The sequence below is a fragment of the Octopus bimaculoides genome, chromosome 1, assembly GCF_046866305.1.
Source record: "Octopus bimaculoides isolate indiv1 chromosome 1, ASM4686630v1, whole genome shotgun sequence".
Taxonomy (NCBI): Eukaryota; Metazoa; Mollusca; class Cephalopoda; order Octopoda; family Octopodidae; genus Octopus; species Octopus bimaculoides.
The window spans coordinates 130,580,265-130,605,554 of record NC_142928.1 but is presented as its reverse complement, the minus strand read 5'-3'; the positions used below and the strand labels follow the sequence as shown (position 1 = coordinate 130,605,554).

Genomic DNA, 25,290 nt, shown 5'->3' with positions numbered 1-25,290 from the left:
TGTTAACTCATTACATGCTTCTATGTAAAATAGTAGTTTGTGAAAGGGTTTAACTTAGTGGTGGCCGCTCATTTCTAGTCACAATCGATATATATCAGTAAAATAGTGACAGCTATTAACAGTAATGATGATGTCCTTTCTAAATTTTAGATATGCTGCTGTTATGTTTAACAAAGACTACAAAGTTTAAAGATTTTGCTATTTGTGAAGTTTCTTAATCAGAAATATAAAATTAAAAAAAAATTCCCAGCTAAGCTTGTCTATATATCTTTTCAAAAACAGCATACGTTCCTTCACAATATCTGCACTGCATATCTCATCCTGTCCTCTTCCAAATATAACATATAGCTCTTCAATCTGAGGACCACCTCAATGTGTATCTTTCTAAACACTAATTTCCAAACATTTCAAGATATATATTAACTCTTTAGCATTTAAACTGGCCATATCCGGCCAAAACAGTCTACCTGCTTTATGTTCAAACTGGCCAGATCTGGACCCTCACACCAATCCTACAATATCATTCTAAAAATTAGCAGGTGCCTTACCAAAATTTTAAAACTACAAGCTAATACATGATTAATTCAAAACATAAATAAGCATTAAGTTTGACAGAATAATTTGAATGCTAAAGGGTTAATCAATTTCATTTGTCATTCCAATACTTCCTATCTGAGAGGATTCTTACTGGCAATGAACAATGTCATGTGCAACTTATAACCACCACACAGTACAAGTCAACACGAGATCTCCATGTCAGGAGTGTCAAACTCATTTGGCTTTGTAGGCTAGATTGAAGCATAAACTAGATCTCATGAGCTGAATAGGAACAGTTATTCCTAAAAACTTTATTCATATTCATTATAACAGCTTTATTAATGATGAAGAATGGAAAAGAATATGAGGAGTTAGTAAAATTGATGTGCAAAAATGTTTGAGAAAACTTATCCACATGAAATATATACAGTCTAATGAAGTAAGAGTCTTTAGAATGAGAACAGAGATAAATGCATACAGGTCTTGAGAAGACTAATGCTTGATAGAGAGCTTGTACTACTTCAGCTGCAAAACCTTTCAATGTCCTTTATGTCACTACAATTCATTCAGATTCAAGGGATATCTTATCCCATCTACACCCACTTATTTTTGATCCTCTCCGAAGCAACTGTTTCCAATTAATCCAGCTGGATCCACAAACAAGACCAACCAAGCTCATGGATGTTTTTCAACCATCTTCCTCATGGCCCACCACTGAGTCACCTGCCAGTTGGTTTTTGCCAGTAGAATTTGTCCAGCAATTCTTTTCTGAGATATTCTTACGACATGTCTGTAGTATTACAGCTGTGATCTCTTAATTTGGAAAAGTAGTGGCTCTGCCTGGAGCACTGCTCTAATCTCTGAGCTATGCACTCTGTTGAGTAACATTACTTGATTCTAGTTATATGAACTTACAAATATATAAAACAATGTGATCTATTTCCTTTCCACTTTGTCTATACATACTGTGCATGTATAGATAAAGTGAAATGGAAAAAAGTCACATTTTTTAGTATACACATTCATAAGCATTTTTCATTGATTGAGATAACAAAGAATTCCTTTAGGTGCACTAATTTGATTGGTGTTAAACATGACTCTAGCCAGGCTCCAACATTAAATGCATGTTAGTGATATGTATTTTACAGAATATTTTGAAATGAAAAATAATTTGTTTTGTATAAAATTGAGCAGGATGGTTAGGGTTAGGAGCTGGAGTTGGGCTGTGAGCTTGACACCCCTACCCTATATGATCACTAACCTGCAAAGGAATAGCAGCCAACTTCCTTTGTATAAAATACAATTGTAAGCAGGATGAGTTTGAAAATATACATTGGATGGTTATGTCTAGAAAGCTTCTTACTATATGTCTATTTGTATAGAACAGAGGCAAAATAATAACAAGAGCAATAACAACTTAGAACCGAATGAGATTGAAACATATGTAAACTATTAGCATCAATAAAAAAATTTGAGGAAACAAACTCACAATTCTTCAGCTAAAGACTGGTTGCCTTCAGAGTTTGGAAGATTATCATCTGGTCTGAATAAGAATAAAGAATATTATCTTGACTTGTAATAAAACATTAAAACTTTCATGAGCTTTCAATTTCTAGTATGTCATTGTGACTAATAATGGAGCTTCAAGTCCTCAATGCTTTTCGGCTGGGACTGGTGTACTACACAAAGTATAAAACATCAGTCTTTAGCTTTCGTAGAGTAGAGGGCCTCACTGACAAGTCCCTAATTGGACCCCGCATTTCCTAGTGCCAGTCCTGCTGTGTAATAAAGTTAAATTTGTAACAATGTAGCTATGGGTTTGGCCTCACTACATGGTATCTTGAACAAGTAACTTTCATAATAGCTGAGTTATGTGTGCGTGTATACACTTATACACACCTAATTTGTTGTTGGTACTCCGTCGCTTACGACGTCAAGGGTTCCAGTTGATCCGATCAACGGAATAGCCTGCTCGTGAAATTAACGTGCAAGTGGCTGAGCACTCCACAGACACGTGTACCCTTAATGTAGTTCTCGGGGATATTCAGCGCGACACAGAGTGTGACAAGGCTGACCCTTTGAATTACAGGCACAACAGAAACAGGAAGTAAGAGTGAGAGAAAGTTGTGGTGAAAGAGTACAGCAGGGTTCGCCACCATCCCCTGCCGGAGCCTCATGGAACATTAGGGGTTTTCGCTCAATAAACACTCACAACACCCGGTCTGGGAATCGAAACCGCGATCCTATGACCGCGAGTCTGCTGCCCTAACCACTGGGCCATTGTGCCTCCACACACCTAATTTACTGCTGTACATTTGTTTCTCTTTTGATACCATGGAAGGGATGGTTTTCCTTGCAACAGTTTTTTTGTACTTTATTCAGTTATAAAGTAGAACCAGTTTTTGTCAGGCAAACAATTTAGAACAAGCAAAGTTATGAACCTTGCATAATAGTTCAAGTACTAAACATTCAACTCTTGAATCTTTAACATTGTTATAATCATTTTAAAGTTCACTTTTCCATGCTTGCTTAGGTTGGAAGGAATTTGATGAAGCAAACTTTCTACAGTGAGATGCCCTTCTTGCTTCCAAGCAAAGTAATATTTCTTCAAGACGGGGCATATTTTCACAGAAGATTAGAAAGGAAGGACACCACTTATGTAACTGACACCCATTTACAACTACCATATGATGTCTAGGCAAGGAGACAGTAACACACACACACACACACACACATATCTGTCTCTCTCTCTCTCTCTCTCTCTCTCTCTCTCTCACTCTCTCTCTCTGTAATGGGTTTCTTTCACTTTCTGTATACCAAATCCACTCTAGGTTATAGTAGAAGATGCCAAAATGTCACACAGATGTGGGATTGAACCTGGAACAATGTGGGTGGAAAGCAGCTCAGCACCATAACAGAATGACATGACTATCATCACCATGACCATGACCATGATTATAATATTGGTACTTATATTGAGTAACATTAATAAAAACAAATTAATGCTAAATTATAAATTGAAGCTTACTTTGGTTTATATTTTTTTAATTCTTCTTCAATTTCTATCAAGCGTACTTTCAACTCATTCCTCTCTTTTAGAACTTCCCGAAGTTCTGCTATAGAGAATCGTGGACTTTCTTGATCCGAAATGTCAACAGTGATTTTACCATATTTACTGAGTTTTTCTTCAAGCCTGCTCAATTCTTCTGCTGTCTGAGAATAAGAAACAAAATAGAAACAATGTAAATTAAAATAAAAATGGTTTCTGATTAAGACACAAGGCAATGGCATAGCATGGGGAGTACAGGGTGTGTGCACTACATAGGGTTGCTACTGTAGTTGAAGATATGTTATGTTTAAGGAAGGGTGCAACCTAAACCGCAAATTGCTGGCCTTGTTCTATGTCACTGGCGCAAGGCCAACAGTTTTGAGGGGAAGGAGTTTAGGTGATATCATTGACACCAGTATTTGAGTAGTACTTTATTTTATCAATTCAAAAAAAGGATGAAAGACAAAGGTGACTTCAATAGGATTTGGGTTCAGAACATTAAGAGCTGAAACAAACACTGCAAAGCATTTTTTATGACATCATCATCATCATCATCATCGTTTAACGTCCGCTTTCCATGCTAGCATGGGTTGGACGATTTGACTGAGGACTGGTGAAACCGGATGGCAACACCAGGCTCCAGTCTGATTTGGCAGAGTTTCTACAGCTGGATGCCCTTCCTAACGCCAACCACTCAGAGAGTGTAGTGGGTGCTTTTACGTGTCACCCGCACGAAAATGGCCACGCTCGAAATGGTGTCTTTTATGTGCCACCCGCACAAGCCAGTCCAGGGGCACTGGCAACGATCTCGCTCGAAAATCCTACAGGAGCCAGTCAGGCGGTACTGGCAACGGCCATGCTCAAAATGGTGCATCTCATGTGCCACCCGCACAAGAACCAGTGCAGGGGCACTGGCAACGATCTTACTTGGCTTGCCGGGTCTTCTCACGCACAGCACATTTCCAAAGGTCTCGGTCAGTAGTCATCGCCTCGCTGAGGCCCAATGTACGAAGGTCTTGCCTCACCACCTCAGCCCAGGTCTTCCTGGGCCTACCTCTTCCACGGGTTCCCTCAACTGTTAGGGTGTGGCACTTTTTCACGCAGCTATCCTCCTCCATTCTCACCACATGTCCATACCAGCGCAATCATCTCTCTTGCACGCCACAACTGATGCTTCTAATGTTCAACTTTTCTCTCAAGATACTTACACTCTGACGGGTATTCACATTGACATTACACATCCAACGGAGCATACTGGCTTCATTCCTTGCGAGCTTACGTATGTCCTCAGCAGTTACAGCCCATGTTTCACTGCCATGTAGCATGGTTGTTCGTACGCATGCGTCATACAGTCTGCCTTTTACTCTGAGTGAGAGTCCCTTTGTCGCCAGCAGGGGTAAGAGCTCTCTAAACTTTGCCCAGGCTATTCTTATTCTAGCAGCTACACTTTCAGCGCACCCACCCCCACTACTAACTTGGTCGCCCAGATAGCGGAAGCTATCGACTACCTCTAGTTTTTCACCCTGGAATGAGATAGAAGTTGTTTCCTGTTTGTTTGCAGTCTTTATTGCACCTGAACATCTGCCACAAACAAAAACTAACTTGCTAGTTAACCTGCCTTTGATGTTGCTGCACCTCTTATGTGTCCATAGCTTGCACCGGGTACATCTTATAGAGTTACTACCTACTCCTTTTCTACATACTGAGCAGGGCCATCTACCTGAAGGGGTTTGTGTTTTATCTACCTTCCTACTTATTAGGATTTTGGTTTTAGCTAGGTTGACTCTAAGGCCCTTCAATTCTAGACCTTGCTTCCACACCTGAAACTTCTCCTCTAGTTCTGATAGTGACTCCGCAATTAGGGCAAGGTCATCAGCATAGAGGAGCTCCCAGGGGCAACCTGTCTTGAACTCCTCTGTGATTGCCTGGAGGACTATGGTAAATAAGAGGGGGCTGAGGACGGAACCTTGGTGGACCCCTACCTCTACCCGGAATTCATTGCTGTACTCATTTCCAACCCTCACCTTACTGGCAGCATCTCTGTACATGGCTCGCACAGCTCTCACTAACCATTCTTCTATCCCAAGTTTCCTCATTGACCACCAGATAAGGGATCGGGGGACCCTGTCAAAGGCTTTCTCCATGTCAACGAAAGCCAGGTACAGAGGTTTATCCTTAGCTAGGTATTTCTCCTGCAACTGTCTCACTAGAAATAAGGCATCAGTAGTGCTTTTACCTGGCACAAACCCAAACTGCATCTCATCTAAATTGATTCGCTCCCTAATTAGTTGGGCTATGACCCTCTCTGTAACTTTCATAACCTGATCTAACAGCTTGATGCCTCTGTAATTATTTGTATCTAAAGCATCACCTTTACCTTTGTAGCAGTTGACTATGATGCTGCTACACCAGTCATTGGGTATGACTCCTTCGTGTATCACCTGGTTCGTAATACGGGTGACTAGGCTATAGCCAACACTGCCAGATATTTTGAGCATCTCTGCAGTGATTCCTGATGGGCCGGGGGCTTTCCCGGTCTTCATACTCTTAATTGCTTTATCTACCCTGGTACTATCAACTCGGATAGCTGGTCCCTCTATTGGGTCGACATACGGCAGGCTCTCTTTCTCCCATTAATTCTCTTTATTAAGCAATCTATCGTAGTGGCATCTCCAGACCTCTTTCTTTGCATCCTCATTTAATGCAAGCGTACCATCATCCATGCGAACACATTTCTCTCCTACAACATCACTATTCTCTCTCCTACACTGTCTTGCAACACGAAATACCTCGAGTCTTTGGTCCTCACGGCGCAGAACATTGGCAAATCTTTCCTTATCTGCTTCCCCTCTGGCTAAATAAACCTGTCGCCTAGCCTCCCTTCTGGCATATTGGTACAATTCCCTGCTACCACCGTTCTTCCAGTCCTTCCAAGCCTGTTTCTTTTGTCTAATAGCCCTGTCTACCTCCTTGTTCCACCACCACGTTACTCTGGGTCGGGAGGGGACCTTACACCACCCACAAATCTGGTCGGTGGCTTTCAACAGGTTGTCCCGCAGAAATCTCCAATTGTCTTCCACGTTGTATGATGCTATATCCCCTTCTATTTCGTTAAATGCTTCAAGTAACTTGTCTCTAAGTCTCTGTCCGTTTGCAGGGTCTTTAAGCTTCCACACCCTTCTTCTCCAAGCCTGTCTAATTCTGGGCACCCATTTTGCCTTGATCCCAAAGTCGCTAACTACTAATCTATGTTGTGGGTACATTCTTCGCCAGGGTAGGTTTTGGCATTTATAAGCCGCCCTCTTTCCCTATTTCTGGCGAGGATGTAGTCGATTTGGCTAGAGTGTCTGCCGGAGCGGTAGGTGACTAGGTGACTGGCAGGTTTCCTGAAGTTGGTATTGCAGACCATAAGATTGGTTGCATCACAGAACTCCAGCAGTCTGGTTCCCTCCTCGTTGCGGGAACCGAAGCCATAGCCTCCATGTATGCCATGGAAGCCTCCAGCACGACGTCCGACATGACTGTTGAAGTCTCCAGCCACAAAGAGAAGGTCCCTGTCACTCGTCGACGAGGTAGTTTGCAAGAGGGTGTCATAGAATTGGTCTTTCAGACCATCTGGTAGCCCCGGTTGAGGTGCATAGGCTGAGATGACAGTAGCTAATCTATGATGAAGCACTAGTCTGATCTTAAGTACTCTGTCACTTACTCTAACGACCTCGATTACCTTATCCACCCATTTCTCCGCTACAAACGATACTGCTAGCTTGCCAACTTTAATATTTTCTAATTAAAGCACAAGGCCAGCAACTTAGCAGGGAGGGTGTTATTCAATACTACTGACCACAGTACTTGACTGATACTTTATTGCATTTGCTCTGGAGGGATGAAAGATAAAGTTGACCTCAGTGAAATTCAAACACAGAAAGCAAACAGCCAGGAAAAATACCAGAAGGCATTTTGTCCAACTCTGTCAATCCACTGTCCTAGTAAATTATGATATTAAATTTTCTATGAAATCAAATTGTTGCTTTTGTGATTAGAGTTGTTGTTGGAGTTGATTATATAACAGGAATAGTTAACTCAATACAGATTTACAGAACAGGTTTGGAATATTAGATACAGTAGTTACTTATTGTTTAGATTTCAAGCTAAGATCAAACCTTTCAAGTTGGTATTTTTTCTTTAGGAATTAATAATAATAGGGATGATATACAGTCTTTCATAAGGGAAATAATGCAATGTCCCTTGCTTCATTGGGTCATTAATGTAGTCTTTGAATACGTCATATAATGCGATGTAATGATAATAAGCCTTGCAGAGTCTATCCTTCTCCAAGTTACTGACCATACCTAAATTTATACAGAAACAAAAAACAGAAAACTTGCAACTTTTAGATGAAGAAAAATTAGGAGTTGTGATATCCAAGCATCAGCAACACAAGTGAAATGAAATGGCTCTAAGCTACAACTAAAACATTATTTTGGATTCTGTCAATGAAGCACTTATATCCTCTCAGTTGTGCTTGCCACATTGATTAGTAGCTCCTGTCAGTATTGTGTAATTGATAGTAGTTGTATTGTCAGAGTTGTGGAGAAAATTACTCTTAGTCATTATCATCAGCATCATCATTTAATGTTCATGTCCCATGCTGGCATGGGTTGGATAATATAGAGCCAAAGGTAAAATTCCTCCCAAACTCATCAAAATCTGACCCTTTCAGTTAATTTGAGCTTAGTCAAAGCTTGTAGGCTTAGGTTTTCAATAACACTAGTGGAAATGTTGGTTATGATTGTGGTGGTTCTGGTTGAGGGGAAGTGTTGTTAATAGCAGATGTTTTGTTATTATCATACAGAGAACAGTTTCCAAAATCAAGAAAATTTATCTTCAGAGACTTTGGATATATATTTTGGATAATTTTTTTTCATACACAAATTTAATCCAACTTGCTTCTTTAGAGCAACATTTAATAATTTGTGGCTTTGATATAAAAAAAACTAAGATATTTTTTGTCTGGTGGGAAGCAGATAATATGTTAGAGAGAGAGAGAGAGTGTGTGTGTGTGTGTGTGAGAGAGAGAGAGAGGAGAAGGAAAAAATTAGCAGTTTACAAATAGACTGGCCACATCATGCAGTCAGCTCAATTTTGTTAACTTTTATGTTATCTCTTATTTCAAAATTCAAGAAAACTTCATAATTTTACTTTCTTTTAAAAGAAAATGAATTAACATTCTACTTGTTACAAATCAAGACAAAAGAAACTGAATCTTCTATTTTAAATCAAAGTTATAGTAAATATATATATTTTAATGCAATGGTAATTTTAGAAGTTACTTTAAATTCTAACAAACACAACATACCATGCATACTAGTGTGGTGATAACCAACAAAAAAAACTAATGTGGATCACAAAATCTCAAAACATCTAGCTGCTTCAACATCTTTGTCCACAAAGAAATGAAGAGCTATGTTAGCTGGATTTGAACTCAGATTTGGTTAAAGTATGTAATTCAGTTTAGTTTCAAGTTATATCTATGTTGAATAATGCTGGCCTCAAGATCAGTACATAAAATCAATGATTCCATCACTTAATTCAATAAATACCATAACTGATCTTTCTGGTGTGTGTATTACTTTACTGGAGTAAATATTTGCATATCTTGAAGATTCTGAGAGTAATACTATTAAGAGATATGTTTTCTGGTTGGGTCATCCAAGTTCATCATTATCATCGTTTAACGTCTGCTTTCCATGCTGGCATGGGTTGGACGGTTTGACTGAGGACTGGCAAGCCAGGAGGCTGCACCAGGCTCCAATCTGATCTGGCAAGGTTTCTACAGCTGGATGCCCTTCCTAACGCCAACGATTCCAAGAGTGTAGTGGGTGCTTTTTATGTGCCACTAGCATGGGGGCCAGTCAGATGGCACTGGTATTGACCACACTCAAATGGTGCTTTTTATGTGCCACCAGCACAGGAGCTGGTCAGGCGGTACTGGCATCAACCGTGCTTGTATGGTGCTTTTTATGTGCCACCAGCATGGGAACATGTCCGGCGGCACTGGCATCAACCACACTCAAATGGTGCTTTTTACGTGCCAGTCAGGCAGTACTGGCATCAGCCATGACAACGATTTCACTTGACTCAACATGTCTTCTCAAGCACAGCATGTTGCCCAATGACTGAAGAGTACTCTTAAATGGGCCAGTTGTGCAACACTGGCATGGGCCACAGCCATGGTCTCACTTGGCTTGCCGGGTCTTCTCAAGCACAGCATATCTCCAAAGGTCTCAGTCGCTTGTCATTGTCTCTGTGAAGCCCAACGTTCAAAGGTCGTGCTTCACCACCTCATCCTAGTTCTTCCTGGGTCTACCCCTTCCACAAATTCCCGCCACTGTTAGGGTGTGACACTTCTTCACACAGCTGTCCTCATCCATATGTAACATATGACCATACCAGTGCAGTCGTCACTCTTGCATACTGCATCTGATGCATCTTATGTCCAACTTTTCTATCAGGGTGCTTACACTCTGTTGTGTACGTACTCTGACATTACACATCCAGTGGAGAATACTAGCATCATTTCTTTCAAGTGTACACATGTCCTCAGCAGTCACAGCCCATGTTTCACTGCTGTGTAGCATGGCTATTCGCACACAGGCATCATACAGTCTACCTTTCACTCTGAGCGAGAGGTACTTTGTTACCAGCAGAGGTAGGAGCTCTCTGAACTTTGCCCAGCCTATTCTTATTCTAGCAGCTATGCTCTCAGAGCATCCACCCCGCTACTGACTTGGTCACTTAGGTAATAGAAGCTATCAACTACTTCTAGTTTTTCCCCCTGGCATGTGATGGAAGCTGTTTTCTGCACATTTTCATAAGGTCTAAAACAAGTAACCAGGACAAACAGTAGCTACAAGGAGGGAAATGTCGCAAATGCTGCAATGAATATTTTCTGATTATATCTCACAAGATGTTAGTGAGCATGGACGTAGGAGGGGTTTACTTTAATGCCTACTTTCAAAAAAAAAACTAATGCATAAATAATCAGTGGGAACACTGTAGAAATGTTGAGGATTTTGTTAGACCTTTTTGTGGAATTGTGAAGGCATATAGCCAAGTGGTTAGAGGGTTACATTTACAATCACAACATAATGGTTTTGATTCCCAGATCAGCAGTGCATTGTATTCTTGAGCAAAGTAGTTCATTCGAAGTTGCACCAATCCACTCAGCTGTAAATGGGTAACCCTGCAACAGATTGGCATTCTGCTCAGGAGGAATGTTGGCCTATCCACCTGACCAATGGGAGGTCATCATTCGAAAGATACAACAATGTAAGGAAGTGTATGGTGACCAGCAGTGTATAACAACATCTGATTGTCTGGTTAATGCAGTGATATAGTAATATTACTGGAATTACAAGCTACTATTATTTTCAAGTCTTGCTGTAAGAAGTCTCATTTGATCAAACAAATTCAAAATATGATTTTCTTGAAATGTAATTAAAAAAAATTATGTTCAACTTACTAAAGAACCTTCATCTGAACCATCACTTGGTGTATCTGAAGATTCACATTCTTGTTCCTTTAGGAGTCCTTTAATGGTCTGGATTTGTTTTTCTTTATCCTGAATGTGAGACTGTAGTTCTAGCCTCTCTTCTAACAGAGTCTGTGTCTGCTTCCTTTGAGAAGAATTCTTCCTACGTAAATCAGTATTTATTTTCACAACTCTTTCTAACTGTGATTGAAGCTGAAGAAAATAATGAAACAAAATATAAAAACTTTAAACCTTATTTAATGAATCTCTCTCATAATTTCATTCTGAAATATCTTTAAATAACTGATCTACAGCCAGCAAATGTCTTCGCTCTATCCACTTTCACAAAACACAATGCCCCAATTTCTCCAAACTCCACATTCACTTTGGTGATCATATCCTCCAGATCCTCATTGTTCTACCACTCTTAACTGTTTTGTTCAATTTTTCTTCCTAGAGCTGCACCTTTGAAACTCCCTCCTGATACATACTTTCTATAACTACTAGCACATAAGGGTTTGTACTTCCAATTTATCATTACCAATATAACTTACTGCACTATCAACTCAGTTTAAGGAAACTATTAAACAGTTATAGTTACAGCCCCTTCTCTTCTGAACATCTTTAGAAATACACTAGTCTTTGTAATGCAATTTTGGCAATGTTATACATATTTTGTATATTCATTAGATTGTAAGGCTTAGCATTTCTAGTAACTTTGGGATTATGTTTTCTTATGGGATGACCAGAAAGAAGGGACTGTGCCTAAAGCATCTCCAGACTCTGAGTTGTATTTTTCATGTTAAACATTTTTTTGGCTCACTACATTAAGTATGTTAGCTCCCCAACCACAACCACCATCACTTAAGTATAATGCACAAAAGTAAAATAAAGACTACACACACAAAAAAGAAATGATTTTGAGTTGTGATGTTATGATGGTGATAATAGTAGTGGTGACAACAGGGATAATCTTCCTTAAGGATTATGTATTATTTATGCATCATCAAGTATAGATCTTGTTTCAACTTGAAGCTGCAAAGTAAAATAAGAGCTTGTTTCAACTTGAAGTTGTAAAGTAATATAAAATATTGAGGAACAATACAGTATAATGAGATTGTTTAGTTTTAATGTGTTTAAAACTGTTTCATATGAATTTCTGAAATGTTTTTCTGGTTTGAAACTTTTTGTTTTTTTTCTACTCTATGCACAAGGCCCAAAATTTTGGGGGAGGGGGCCAGTTGATTACATCGACCCCCATACGCAGCTGATACTTAATTTATCGAGCCCTGAAAGGATGAAAGGCAAAGTCGACCATGGTGGAATTTGAACTCAGAAAATAAAGACAAACGAAATACTGCTAAGCATTTTGCCCAGCATGCTAAAGTTTCCACTAGCTCACTGCCTTTCTGGTTTGAAATTTGGAAAAGGCAATGAAGATAAAACAGAAGATTTATTTAAACTATGTATGGTATGCTATACTTGTGAGTTATAATATTTGCAGCACAATACTTAATGAGTTTGCTGGTGACCTAGGATTATGTATTATTTGAATAATTCAATAGAGGATAATAATTTTGTGAGCTGGTCTTTAGACCTAGGATAATGATAGGAAGTTCATAACCCGAATTACTATCACCAAAAATATTCCTGATTTTCTTTTGTTGATTCAAAATATTAAATACTGCTGAACTTGGAGAGACATTTTAGTATATAAACAAAGTGTGAAGTTCATCAAGTTGACATGTTTGGGTTATTTTTGTGTCTTACAATATAAATGGTTGCTGTTTGGTGATAAGCATGTCATTTCAGGATGTGAATCCATATCAGCAGTGGAGGAAACAGATCATTGATAGCACTTGATATATAATTTCTAATGGCTGAAGTATTGCAGTACAATACTTAATGAGTTTGCTGGTGACCTAGGATTATGTATTATTTGAATAATTCAATAGAGGTTGTCGTTGTCATCATCGTCATCATCATCATTGAACATTCACTTTTCTATGCTTGCATGGATCAGACGGAATTTCTTGAGGCAGATTTTCTACAGCTGGATACCCCTCCTATTACCAACCTTCACCTGTTTCTAACCAATGTAACACTCTCCCATAGTCAGACATGTTTTTCATGGAAAACTGGAAATGAACAGCTTTGCATGATGATGATGCTCATTTACAACCACTACATGATGTCTAAACAAAGGTACACACACAAACACACACACACACACACACACAATAGTTTCACCAAATCTACTTTTAAAGCTTTGGTTGGCATGGGGCTATAATAGAAGATACTTGCAAAAGTGCTGCACAGTGGGATTGAACCTGAGGCTACATGATTGGGAAGCAAGCTTCTTAACCACACAGCCATGACTGCACCTATTCCACATCTACACATATAAAAGAGGAGAGAGTTTAACCCTTTAGCATTCAGATTACCCTGTCAAATGTATTGCTTATTTATTCACATTATTTTGAATTAATCCTGGATTATCCCTTAGCTCTGAGATTCCAGTGATGTGCTCATATATTTTTATAAACGACACAATAGGATAGGAGAGAGAGGCCAGCTCTGAGCAGTTTGAACATAAAACAGGTAGAATATTTTGGCTGGATATGGTTGGTTTAAATGCTGAAGGTCTAAATCCTTTTATTTCAATTTATTAATGCTTAAATTGTCATTTATCTGTAACTTTGACTATTTACATAAAATTACTTAAAAAAAAAAAGGTGAAATTAGTAAATTAGATGACAAGTCATATAGTAAACTAGATGGCTAAACACAATGGCTAGAGAAATACTTGAACTTTGGACTTTACAATCATTAATCCAGTACCTAATCTTCCAACTATTATTCCTAATTATCTGGCTAGTTTGAAAGTGGCCAACCTACACAATTATTTCCTGAAGCTTCAACTATTAGAAATTATATATCAAGTGTTATCAATGACCTGTTTCCTCCACTGCTGATATGGATCCACATCCTGAAATGACATGCTTATCACCAAACAGCAACCATTTATATTGTAAGACATAAAAATAACCCAAACATGTCAACTTGATGAACTTCTCACTTTGTTTATATACTAAAATGTCTCTCCAAGCTTAGCAGTATTTAATATTTTGAATCAACAAAAGAAAATCAGGATTATTTTTGGTGATAGTAATTCGGGTTATGAACTTCCTATCATTATCCTAGGTCTAAAGACTAGCTCACAAAATTATTATCCAACAAATTTTAACACAGGCATGGGTGTGTGATAAGAAGCATGTTTCCCAACCATATGGTTCCAAGTTCAGTCCCACCGTGTGACACCTTGGTTAGGTGTCTTCTACTGTAGCCTCAGGCTGACCAAAGCCTTGTGAGTGGATCTGGTAGACAGAAACTGAAATAAGCCTGTCGTATATCTGTGTGTGTGTGTGTGTGTGTGTGTGTGTGTGTGTGTGTGTGTGTGTGTGCACGCGTGTGTGTGTGTCACACCATTGCTTGACAACCAGTTATGGTGTATTTATGTGCCCGTAACTTAGCAGTTGGCAAAAGAAACCAATAAAATAAGTACCAGGCTTAAAAAAATAATAAGTGCTGGGGTTGATTCATTCAACTAAAAATTCTTCAAGGCGATGTCCCAGCATAGCCACAGTCTAATGACTGAAACAGGTAAAGGGCAGAAGATAAAAGCTACATATAACAATTATTTGGCAGGTGTGAATGGGGTGAGGGTTACAATTAAGAAGTTTGGAAAAGAAATGTGAACTTACTGCATCTGAATCCACTTGTTTTTGGGTGAGTTCTTTTTTTATGGCACGTATCTGATTTCTCTGCTTATCGATAGTTTCTTTCAATTTGGTCAACACCTGCAATTCTTCTTCTTCTTTTCCTTGATAAAGATAAAAAAAAAAAAGGAAAATATTCATTAAATCCAGTTTATCTTCATGAAGTAAAATACCTCCTAGCAAAAAAGTAAGCAAATATTTCCAGCAACATTTGATGAAAAGAACATTAAGGAAAAAAAAAAAAAAAACCTATCCCCTATGCAATGACAAATAGGTTAGAAATGTGCTAATTAATACTTTAAAAGTATTCTGCATCATAAACTAGGATGGTATTAGTGTTCTGATTTGAAGCTAGTTGACCAAAATGTGTAGAAAGTTTATAGAGTTAGAAATGATGTGCCACTCAGTTGACAAGAATGGATAGTAGTCACTAGGTGAAGAGATATTGTAAGAGAGTAGAAAGTAATCTGAACACAGGAAGACAGATGAGAGCCTGGAGATCATTTATACTGGTTTGAAGATGTTACAATTTGCAAAGAACAGATTGGTCATGGAACAAGAAGAAGAAAAATAATTTAATAAACTTGTAGTTATGAGTTTCTGATAAAACTCAATCAGTTCAATTTTATTTTTGTATTTTTATGTCACTTCCAAGTCACTCAGACAAAACATGATTAAAAGCCATTCTGTCACATTTTCCACTAGCTTTTAGATTAACAAGGCCAGTATAACCTACCTGTCACTTGATTATTATATAGTTTTCTAAGTGGAAAGAAAACTGCAAGAGGAAAAGAAAACCCATGCCTTAAGCACACATACAATCAAGCATACATAACACACATACAGATTCAACACAAAAAGCAGGCATTTCCTGATGCAAAATTCAAGCAAAATATATAAACAGTTACACTATCTAATCTATAGCCTAACATTAAATCCATTATGGACTGTGCTAGCCCTGCTTGAACCTTTAAAACTTTCTACCATTAAACAATAAATTACATACCATACAAAACAGTAATCTTTGCATCATAAAAGGCTGAACTTACATATTTGCACCTATTAACCACCTACATCAAGCAAAAGTAATAACACTAAAATGCTATGTGGACATGCATGACATGTGATAGAAGTAAGCTCAAACATAAAAACTTTTCAGTAACATGTTTAACTTTCCCAAATTAACTAATTATGTTTATCATCACTCCAGCACTCAACAAAAATATAATGTTGAAATGCTACCACTATCTTTAAAAAAATTTTTAAGACCTAACCAAAGAATATAACATCCTTTGCAGTATCTCTAAGACTACTGTGAAAAAGAGAGGAACTCTGGTCCAATGCTTGCTGTAGAGTGGACTATATGGGAGATTAACTCTACCATCAAAAAATTGTCTACTTGATGGGCTTCTGTACACTTGTCTACCCAATTTTGTTTCAGAGCTTGGGTCAACTTAAATCAAATGATAGACTACACTTACTGACTTATAATGTTGCACATCATCATCATCATGTTCAATGCTGGCATGGGTTGGATGGTTTGATAGGGTTTCATGTGTCCAAGAACTGCATTTGCTCCAACATCTACTTTGGCATGGTCTCTATGGCTGGATGCCCTGCCTAATACCAACCATTTTAGGAAGGGAATCCAGTCTTAGAGATCATGCCAAAGTGGACTGTGGGAGTAAACCCAGAACTATGTGATAAAAAAGGAAACATTTTAACAGAGCCATATTAGATTCTGCTATCTCCTGCACTTATTAGATCCTGTTATCTCCCTACCCATACTTACATAAATAGCTGTAGTATCAATTGCTTGAAACCAGACATTAGGCATTTGCAAAAATTATTGTTGACAAAGATGTCAAAAGTAGATTGCTGCAACAAAATAGGGCCTTGAAGATACTGCTTATCCTCAACCTCAGACCTATTATAGGCTATCAGTGATATCTCTGAGAGGTCAAATATAGTGATCACCAGATCAAGCAAGCAATCAGAAGACAGAAAAGACTGTCAGTCATTTAAGCTCCAATATTTTACTGGATTACAACCAATAATAAATCCTGGGTATTGAGGCTGTTGAACACTGATCAAATCTACCTACCTCTTCTATATTGTTGTTAACCACCAGAGCTTACATCCATACACAAATAAGTCAGACAACATCAAATGCAACATGCTCCAATTTCTACATCACAACCTATGTTACACAATTTACATTACAGCATAGTCTCAAAGTAAAATCAAAACTGGACATATTTAAAATGCTGAGCTTGTTAGTTTCTCTCAACATATCTGATAATCTACTTTTATGACAGATGTATAAAAAAGAAATGGATATTGTTACTTTACAGCTATATTCACAATTTCCAATACTAATAACATTATAACTATCATCACAAGAGAAGCTTCTGTGAAATACAAATACTATAATGAATTCTTTAAAAACAGTCCAGTTGAGAAGATAGTGGTAGGCCTCTTTTGTTGGATTTTAATTCAACAGACACACACACACACACACACACACACACACACACACAACATCATCATGACCAAACATCTCATGAAACCAATAAGAGAGTTTCTATGTGGTTGTTCACTTGAAATAACAGTCAAATTTCCCTCCTATTCTTAAAAAAGAAAGGAATCTTCGGATAATGGAGTCTTAGATGTCTGAAAAAGAAATAGACAGATGATCATGGTTGGAATACCTTTGATCATTATTCTGATCAATTAGTGTTGACTTGAGACTAAATAACAACAACAAACAATTTGATCATCTGCATCATATGCTCAAGCAGCCCAGCTGGGGCTATCATCAACAACATCTCAACTATTACCATACTAAATATCACCATAACCATTACAATCAAAATCATAGTTATCAACACCAACAGAACCATCACCACAATCATCCGTATAGTCAACACCACTGCAACCATCTCTGTGATCAACATATAATGAACAGCACCATGGTTACCACCATAGTAAACACTTTTGTAACCATCACCACAGAAAGTAGTGCTACTGTATTGGCAGAATTGTTAGAGCTTGGAACAAAATGCCTTGTGGTATTTATTTTGGCTTTCTGCACTGCAAATTCAAATCCCACTGAGGTCAACTTTTCTTTTCATCCCTTCAGGGTTGATGAATGAAAATATCGGTCCAGGACAGAGGATTGGCAGAACTGTTAAAGCATCAGACAGGGTGCTTTGCTGCATTTGTTCATTTGTTCCAGTTCTTTGCCTTTTAAGTTGTTGGGTGGTAGAGTTTAATCCATTGCCTAGTTTAACACCATCATCTGGTCTTTGGGTGCCTTTAGTAGAATTCATTCTGTTGCAAGCACCTGGGCCAGGTTTCTTGTTTGAGGATAACATCTTTCCTTCATCCCACCACTCTCAGAAGCCCTGAAAAAATAAAGGCTCATTAGTGTTGCCTTTCCCTCTGGTTAACCAGTAAGAAAAAAAAAAAAAAAAGGAAAATAATGGTAAATACTGCTACAACCATCGGCATGGTAAAGACCAGTATATCACAGCAGGTTTCTTTGAGTTAGCAAGAAGTGAAAATGAACCAAAATACAGTAACATCAGTGAAGGAAAGCATTATAGGGCATGCACAGTTAATGGTATGGTATTTGAAAGAAAAGTGGAAGAATAAATGAGTATGGTAAAATAAATGAATGAAATTGGATAAAGCATGCTTGGCTATAGCTGGACAGAAATATTGGGTGAGGATGGTAGTGCAATTAGCATTTGTGAGATACAAATGCCATAATGAATTTTCTTAGAAAGGTACAGTTGAGATGGAATCTCAGTGCTTCGTTTGGATCTCAATTTGTACACACGAACACAAATATGCCTATACATTTCTATGTAGGTAATATGTAGAAGTATATATGTATGCACTTATGTATGTATATAGATCACATATATTTGTAGTTTAAGTGCCCTTTGTTGTATGTAAACATTTTCAGTGATAGATACACATATCTTGTGGGAGTTGGTTAATATGTACATACATTTAATTATTAGTCTACTATTTACATTATCTACATTTGACGGATATTCATCCTCATCTTGTTTGTTGTTAACACGTTTCGGCTGATATACCCTCCAGCCTTCGTCAGGTGTCTTGGGGAAATTTCGAACCTGGGTTCTCATTCCTATCGATGTTACTATCATTATTATTATTATTATATTATTATTATTATTATTATTATTAATCAGGTCGCTGCCGTGAATCGAACTCGGAACCTTATTATAATAATAATAATAATAGTAACATCGATAGGAATGAGAACCCAGGTTTGAAATTTCCCCAAGACACCTGACGAAGGCTGGAGGGTATATCAGCCGAAACGTTGTGTTAACAACAAACAAGATGAGGACGAATATCCGTCAAATGTAGATAATGTAAATAATGTAAATAATTCCTCATCTCTTAAATATAGAACTGTATTATTAGTCTACTAGTTCAAGAAACAATTTTATAAGTCCAAGTGTATAAGTTGGTTATTAAAATTATTAATAAATATGATTGTTAATATAATAATTAATAATATTAATTCATCTTAAAACTTATTTATCTCAAGCACCTAATGTCTTCAAATTTTTCTTGTTATTCACAGCTAGTAGAATGCATCAATTAATGAATACTTATGTTGGTTTCAAAGAATAAACAAACAACAATTGTGTTCTTCATATCTTAAGAGTAGTAGTTAATGAAAGTGAAGTGAAATGGCTTCTACTGGATTCCAGGCTTAACACATTGAAAACTTACTGCCATTTTTTGGCACCTTAGTAAATGAGATGAAAGGAAAATGAAGGGGTTTCATTATCTTCATCTTTATGTCCACATTTCCATACTAGCATGGGTTAGATAGGACTCAGATGCCCTCCTTGACACCAACCTTTTTAGTCACTTCTGAACATTAATATTAAATAATGTTAACCAAATGGGTAACTTATTGATAATTATTTTACATTAATCATCATCATCATCGTTTAACGTCCGCTTTCCATGCTAGCATGGGTTGGACGATTTGACTGAGGACTGGTGAAACCGGATGGCAACACCAGGCTCCAATCTAATTAATATATATATAATTATATTATATTAGTATATTATTGCTAATTATTTTATAACTTGGAAAAATGAAAGACAAAATTAACTCTGGTGTGATTTGACTATAGAAGAATGAGCCACTGATCTACAATAAAACTCATCTGCATCAGACAATGGTTTGCTACCATGCTAAACTACAGTATTTAACAACAACAACTGTATAAGGTTATACCATGTAATAAACAGTCCTTTTTTAACATTTTTCTTACTTATTGTATATCATAATCACAATCCATGAACTTATTAAGCAGGATAATTATTGAATATGGCATGATTCTACATAGAGTAAAAACAAATTTCCAGGTTCAGACATATTTAATTATCCCCCAAGTGAAGATAAACAGATACAAATCTAAAGACAGGTACAATGCTAAACTTGTTAAAACAAAAGATAAAGTAAAGGCAATTACCACACATTCTCACAAAAATTTTACAACTTTCAAAATAAACCTTTGTAAATTGAGATCACCTTGATAATCCTCATCATCAGTTACAAGTTCATTTTTTCATGCTGGCTTAAAGTTGAAGGGATCTGCATGACCTTATATTTCCATGCAACTCTATCAAGCATCATACCTTTGAGATTGACATTGCTTTGATCTATTCTGTCCCACATCTAATTATCCCAGCCAAATCTTCACTCAAATCAATCCTATCTACTGTAATTCTTATTACTGGGTCATTACTTCTTGATCATCAAATCCCACATGTTGAGACTATATATCTTAATGCATGTAATTAATATCAGTTATGTTGCCACTCCGTTGCTTACAACGACGAGGGTTCCAGTTGATCCGATCAATGGAACAGCCTGCTCGTGAAATTAACGTGCAAGTAGCTGAGCACTCCACACACACATGTACTCTTAACGTAGTTCTCAGGGATATTCAGCGCGACACAGAGTAACAATGACAAGGCTGGCCCTTTGAATTACAGGCACAAGTAAGAGTGAAAGAAAGTTGTGGTGAAAGAGTACAGCAGGGTTCGCCACCATCCCCTGCAGGAACCTCGTGGAGCTTTAGGTGTTTTCACTCAATAAACACTCACAACGCCCGGTCTGGGAATTGAAACCGCGATCCTATGACCACGAGTCCGCTACCCTAACCACTGGGCCATTGCACCTCCACTAATATCAGTTAATATCTCTGCTATATACACTTGTCAAATGCTTCTAGTAAAAGTTACCACATAATCTGTCATATTGGATTTTGCTATCAATAGAATAATATTAACTATGAATTTAAGATTTGAGATCAATACTTTTATTTAAAAGATCATTTCAATTTAATACCAAACCTTTAGATCTTAAAAAGGTTAACTTTATTCAACAGTTGATTATATATTTTACCATAGTGTAACTTATGTCATTAACACTAAGGCTATTACAGAAATTTAGCCATGCAAAAGACAAACTAACAAATGACAAGGAACTATATTACATATTTTATGATAAAAATCAAATAAAGAATTGACAAATGGTGTTCTCACCACCTGCACCTTAAAAAGTTCAATTTAAGAATATCTGACAATTATCCAAGTTTAGGGTGTATATTTACTAATCAATAACTTTCTTGTGTCTAAATAAAATTATAAAGTAAGCAACCAGTGAACTAAAATTTTCTTAGATATTCTTCTATTATTGAATAAAAAATAAACAAAAAAAAAACATAGCTGACACTAACTGTTCAAGTTATCAAAAATAGCTATTTTTACTTAATTTTAAAACTAAAAAAAAAAAGAAAAGAAAAAACAGAAAACGAAGCACTGTGATAAGGTTGCTATAAAATACATACGTGGAGGTGCCGAGGCCTCAGCTTCTGTTGTAAAGACTGAAAGTGAATATATACAAGCAGAATTATTAATTACAAAATAATAAAGCTAGAAGCAATGGTCCTATATTTAGTCCAAAGTAGAAAGAAAGAGGGAGTAGAATTATCTCAGTCACCCAAACACACACAAAATAGAATAAAGTAACAATATTTATCTTTCCATTGATTTTCCTCTTGGATTTCAGTTCAATTTCTACTGTTTATATGTTTTAGCCTAGTTGTAAAAAGCCTAAATGTTTCTTTGCCATATAATTTATGTTTTTCTAGGTTCTTGGTTAAGATACGTATTTGACTATGGGTTGGTTTTGTTGTTGAATGATTAAGATACATATCTGATTAGAAGTTTTGTTGTTGAATGTTTTTAAGAGAACCTACAATGGATAAAGTGAGCTAGTCATATTTACTACATCATACTCATTAGAATAGTTGCCTTCCTAGATATAAGAACCATCTTCACTGCATAGAATACTAACTATTGATTTTAGAGCAACCATTACCTCAGTATACATCTGGATAGGCTGATATGCTTAAATCAGAAATTTCAAGTTTAAGTTTCATTTTAAAAGATGTATCTCTTTTTATGAATATGATGGTTAAAGGTTTGATGAAATGAGGACTTTAAACTCAGTAGCTCCCAACAATATTTTTATGCTAATGAACTACCTGAAACAATAATTCCAGAAAAGGTAACTGTAGCAATTTGACTGGTGTAGAACAAAGATCATTTATAAAAATTGAACTCAGTATTGTAAAAATCTAAAATTTTGTAGCAGGATATAAATTTTTGGAAATTTCATATGCTGATTATAACAAAATAGTCTCTTGTAGAGGAATTGACTGTAATTTTATGCAGTATAGTTGAATTAATCAATTAGCACAAGCTAAAAAGTTATATCAGTACAGTTTATCTAACTATAAGGGACATTGTTCTTGGTTCAGACAGGAAAGATTGTAATCTGCTATAACATGTTTGCCAAATTTTAACATAAAAACAGTTAGGAATCAGGTTAAAAGATGGAATTTCTGTGAATTATTACTCCCACTATTTTCACTTCAAGTTGGAACCACTTATGCTTAAATCACCATTACTTTTTTCATAAAGTCAAAGTATGTTGCAACTTATAATTTCCATTACTCATATTTGAGACCAAGTTTGAGTAATAATAGTATAAGTTACCATTATCACTCTCATCATCATCATCATCCTTCGACCAACCATAGGATGGTTGAAACTCCTTTCCACACTATATGGTCCTACATTGCTGTGTTCAGATCTCTAATATCCAGCCCTGAGTCCTGAGATATAGTATCTGGAAATGTCACTCTCCCGGAGAAAACACTTCCAGAGGGATGCCATAGGAGCAGGGATGAGATAACCTCTTTCTCTGCTCGATTACAGTGGCAAGCAAATTGTAGCCATTTCTGCTTTAGCTTGAGGGATATTGGTATCAGATTTCCATAGATGCTACTGAGTGTTGGGTGTGATCTCTAACTGATGTTCTGTATCTTTCTGAGCAGGCTGGTATATGTTCTATCTAGGTGTTTTTCTAAGAGAGCTGATAAGGTCCAAGTCTCTGATCCATAGAGAAGGACCGGCTCAATCAGTGTTCTAAATATTTTAACTTTTAACGTGAGTGGAAGATTTGAGTGCCAGATCTTATCAAGTCTGTTACATGCATCCCAAGTAAGAGCTTTGTGGATGTGAAAGTCCTTTTGGGAGTCTACTATGTGTGATCCAAGATATTTGAAGTTGTCAGTTAACTTGGAGGAGGTCATGATAAACTCTATCTTACTCTCATTGCAGTAAAGGCCAACCTGGTTTGCTGCTTTCTCCAGTGCTTGTAAACAAAGATTTTGCATCTTTAATACAATGGGATATCAAAGCAAGATTGTCAGCAAAGTCAATGGTATAATAACAAAAGAATTACTATTATCACTCTAACCTGCTTCCCTGACATCAACGTTAAGATTAACACGATTACAGCCACCACCAACTGATAGTTCAGTCTATTAAAAGTTCAGAGTAATTAGAAAAAGCAACAAAACTTCTGACTGTGATGATGTGAAAGATATATCTTGGCATATAGTAAGAGTACATCAGTAAGGCAGTGAGTTGGAAAGTTTGCAGATATATATTGTATTTTAGAACAGACACCTTTGCCAATAGTTAAATACATACACTGACTGTTATAGATTTCTTTATTCTATAATTATTTGATTATGGGTATCAAAATTTTTTTCTTATCACATTTCTATAACCAGTCCACTGATCTCTATTATGTAAGGAAACTGATAAAAGACTTTGATATGCATAATCAAATAATTATATAATAAAAAGATGAAAAGATACCAGTGCAAGTGTATAATTATTGAAAAACATAACTCTTCTAAAACACAATAATATTTGTTCCAAAGACACACACATGTATATATGTATTGTTGCACACACACACACACACACACACACACACACACACACACACACAAAGAAAAGAAAAAAGGAGCCAAATGTTGCAGAGATGTAAGTATGATTTGCTAGGTTGCGTGTTACAAATCACAGAAAAAACATTTGTTAAAGTACTGCTCCTTGGAGAGGAACTACATTTATTATAGAATTAGAACAGTTCTGATCTAAAAGATTTGCAAGGTTGAACCATTCTGGGGAGACACTTCAAAATCCTGATGCCACAATGTTGACCTTCAATTATTGGATCAGAAAAATATTTCAGAGGAATGTAATTCTGGAGAGGAAGTATTAGACAAATTGTCTTGGTAGTAAGAAGATTATAAAAGGAGAGAAAACTGAATGGGTATACAATATAGGAACTGCGTAGAATTACAGAGAAGTATAAGCTATAATGGTAATCAAAACAAGAGAGAAATGTAACAGCCTGATAGTGGACAAAATGAGAGGTGTCCTAAAATTTTAACAAATATAACATTCTCTCACAAGACACTTTATGGAGATTACACAGTATCTCACTTCCTGAAGATTATACAGGTTTTCACATCCTAGAGATTATATAATCTATTTCAGAGTGCATCAACATCATCTTATGTCTGCTTTCTATGTGGACATGAATTGGGTTAATCGTCACAGCTTGAGTCAGTTCTTATTCAAAGCTACTGCTCTCCTCTATAGTTTGGAGGACTATGTCTTACATATATACCTAAGGTTTGGTATGGTTTCTACAACTGCATACCCTCCCTAACACCAACCACTTTAAAGAGTATGATTAAGAGAATTTTATTCTGGCACCAGCACTAGTGGAGTTGCCTATGTCCAGCAAAACTGAGTAGGTCTCACTATGCTATGTTGTCCCTGTTCAGGGCAACGAGGCCAAGAGGGTGAGTGAAAGAGAATGCATTGGCAGAGCATGAACAAGGAAACAGGGTGAAAGAAATGATATTATGATGGGAGAAACAGAATGACTGATGAGA

The 25,290-nt window shown here is 36.9% G+C and overlaps 1 protein-coding gene across 4 annotated transcripts in view; it reads right to left on the bottom strand.

Moving 5' to 3' along the window:
* The window catches only part of LOC106878142 (RILP-like protein 1), a 118,288-nt gene that overhangs the window by 21,504 nt on the left and 71,494 nt on the right, over positions 1-25,290 (bottom strand). For 2 of the 4 annotated variants that reach the window (XM_014927276.3, XM_014927266.3), the window contains exons 3-7: positions 21,814-21,849; positions 14,882-15,000; positions 11,109-11,330; positions 3,566-3,750; positions 2,027-2,080 (exon numbers count right to left, since the gene is read on the bottom strand). In XM_014927276.3, coding sequence (XP_014782762.1) covers positions 2,027-2,080; positions 3,566-3,750; positions 11,109-11,330; positions 14,882-15,000; positions 21,814-21,849 — 616 coding nt within the window. The remainder of the gene's footprint in view (positions 1-2,026; positions 2,081-3,565; positions 3,751-11,108; positions 11,331-14,881; positions 15,001-21,813; positions 21,850-25,290) is intronic. The other 2 variants (XM_089358217.1, XM_014927285.3) reach the window with 1 other exon arrangement.